The sequence below is a fragment of the Alexandromys fortis genome, unplaced genomic scaffold (assembly GCF_014885135.2).
Source record: "Alexandromys fortis isolate MF-2015 unplaced genomic scaffold, M_Fortis_MF-2015_v1.1 scaffold_443, whole genome shotgun sequence".
NCBI classification, from domain to species: domain Eukaryota; kingdom Metazoa; phylum Chordata; class Mammalia; order Rodentia; family Cricetidae; genus Alexandromys; species Alexandromys fortis.
The window spans coordinates 24,206-26,884 of NW_026068311.1; the positions used below are offsets into that span (position 1 = coordinate 24,206).

Here is a 2,679-nt window from a genome sequence, read left to right on the forward strand (position 1 = left end):
CTTGGGAAAGACCTCTTCCCATAAAAGGTCTTCCCTTTTTAAATACATTAAAAAGCCACCCAGGATTCCTCTTATGTTTGTGTGATATCTATCATGTTCTTAGCAGCTCTCCTGGTTCTTCTACCCCGACTCACACACAGGGTACAGAGTGGTATCCCTTCTTCTGCTCCCTCACTTCTCTTTCTGACACAAGTGGGCATCTAATTCCTGGAACTTTCGATTATTGTAGTGCTTTGACAATAGAGATGGGCCTGGAAAAAAGAGCTAGTTTATTGAAGCTGTTGATGCCAGTTGAGGATAATATGACTTCTCTGGTGGGGCTTCTACACTAGGGATAGAGAGTGCAGTCCTTCATTTCACTTATCCCTTGACAGCAAAAGGAGCTCAGAAATTGAATTCAAGTATTATTATTCACTATCTTCTAAATAGTAATCTCATAAATGCAACATGGTACCCAGGAGCATGAGGAACATCATTTAAAGTCCAGTCTGTCTCACAATGAATTTGTGGTCAGTCACACCAGTTTAAATCTGGGCTACATACTGAGTTTGAAGCCAGAATGGTCTACATAATAAGGTCATAACTCAGATTAAACAAACCATAGCAAAAAAATGTCTTCCTTATGCCAAGGGTAGTGACGTACGGCTTTAAACACAGCCCTGCTAATTATAATTTTAGGGATCAGCCTGTCCCACTCTTCCCCTCCGTGCTCCCGTCTATGATGCCACCACTAGAACCTCCAGAGCCCTGTGCTCTCTATAAACTAAGCTGGATGTCTTCTCTCATTTGCCCTTCATTCTTCTGAGCCCACAGCTGCCATTTATCCCTATGTAGCTCTAGGATAGTGCAAAAGCATACAAACATGCTTACTGGTTCCTATGCATTTTATTTATTTATTTATTTGTTTATTTATTTATTTAGTATACATTTTGTCTGTGTGTATGCCTGCAGGCCAGTAGAGGACACCAGACCTCATTACAGATGGTTGTGAGCCACCATGTGGTTGCTGGGAATTGAACTCAGGACCTTTGGAAGAGCAGGCAATGCTCTTAACCTCTGAGCCATCTCTCCAGCCCCCTCCTATGCATTTTAGATTTGCTTTCTGGTGAACATTTTCTTAGGTTCCAAATTGTCCTCTTTTGACGTGTGCCAAATATTTTAGTGAATTGATTTGCTTCAAAGTAATGTACACTGAGCAGTAAACTATATATGCTTACTAGAATCACTTGATTTTCTATTACTTTTATCATTAATTTATTAATTGATAGTTTATTCATCATTTATTGCCTTCCATATTAGATTTTTTTACAATTATTTATTATATATATATATATATATATATATATATATGAGTGCTCTATCTGCTTGTATAATTTTATGTCAGAAGAAGACATCAGATACCACTATAGATGGTTGTGAACTGCCAAGTGGGTGCTGGGAATTGAACCCAGTACCTCTGGAAGAGCAGCCAGTGCCTTTACCTCCCTGAGCCTGGAACTTGAGATGTATGTTATGCTGGCCTTGACACTCCCCCAAAACTACAAACTGGTCATCTTTGTGACTGAATATATGTATCCAAACCTCATTGTACTGGACCAACAGTCAAAAATGGAACAGTTAGAATTCATTGTCAAGTCACAGTAAATTTTCCCAAATATTTCTTCACTTAATTTGCTTATATTCCAATAGCAATTTCTAGAACAAAGGTCCATTTTCTCATACAAATAAATACTCCTTCTGTTACTAGTCGCCCAACAGACAGTGTCCCAGGCTTGAGGAGCTTGTTCTTATGTTGTTTTGTATTTCTTTGCAGTTGTCCAGTGTTCACTGTCATCATGAGCAACGGTTCCTATCACCAGGCAGGAGGTTTTGCTGTGTCCACCACAGCATGGATTCTTTGCATCATCTCCATGGGCCTCCCACAATGGCGAGTGTGGTACTTGAATGAATCCACGATCTCTTACCCTAGTGTGGCCTTTGTAGGAGTTTGGAAAGTCTGCATCTACCACCAGGACAACTCCAGCAATATTAAAATGTGTCACCAATACAGCTACCATGACAACTTCATTCCTTTGGAAATTCGTGTTTCTCAAAACTTGCTCCTGATCACCAGCATTTTATGGCTGATTGGAAAAGTAGCCACCACTGTTGCTCTTAGAAATGTGTACATGGGAAGACAAGAGGAGAATGTCATCTACAATGCCTTCAGCACTTCAGCAATTTTGAATATCATTGCCAGTAGCTTTGTCTTCCTTACTGTCTTGTGCAATTATTTTTCCATTGTGAGCAAGGAGGGAATTGGCTTTCCACCATCTTTCCATTTACCCTTTTACCCACATAGTCAGAAAGTTGGAGTTGCCATGGGAGTGGCATTTCTAGCGGCCATTTTGTTTTTGTGCAGTGGTTTGATTTTTATTTCTTACATGTTTCCCTTAAGCAGCCAAGCCTTTCCTTATATCTGAAGATGAATTTACTTTGCCTTAAAAAAATCCAAAATTTCCTGTGGTTATAACAAGGATTTTTGAGATGTCTACCTAAAGTTTCCAAGGACTCAACAGTGTTCAAGGGGCCTATGATAGAAAATGGCCAAGTGGCTCCTTCTGATATCTTTTCTGTGTTGTGTTTCATTACTTCATTAGTTGTATTATTAACTTTAATTAAAAATGAAAAAACCATGCC

The 2,679-nt window shown here is 39.4% G+C and overlaps 1 protein-coding gene across 1 annotated transcript; it reads left to right on the forward strand.

Annotated features, from left to right (window-relative positions):
* Window positions 1-1,813: 1,813 nt before the first annotated feature.
* On the forward strand, window positions 1,814-2,462 carry LOC126495082 (claudin-34-like; the record flags this gene model as incomplete). Its single annotated transcript, XM_050132680.1, has 1 exon — window positions 1,814-2,462. A coding segment is annotated over one exon (649 nt), but the record flags the coding sequence as incomplete, so codon positions are not given.
* Window positions 2,463-2,679: the final 217 nt, after the last annotated feature.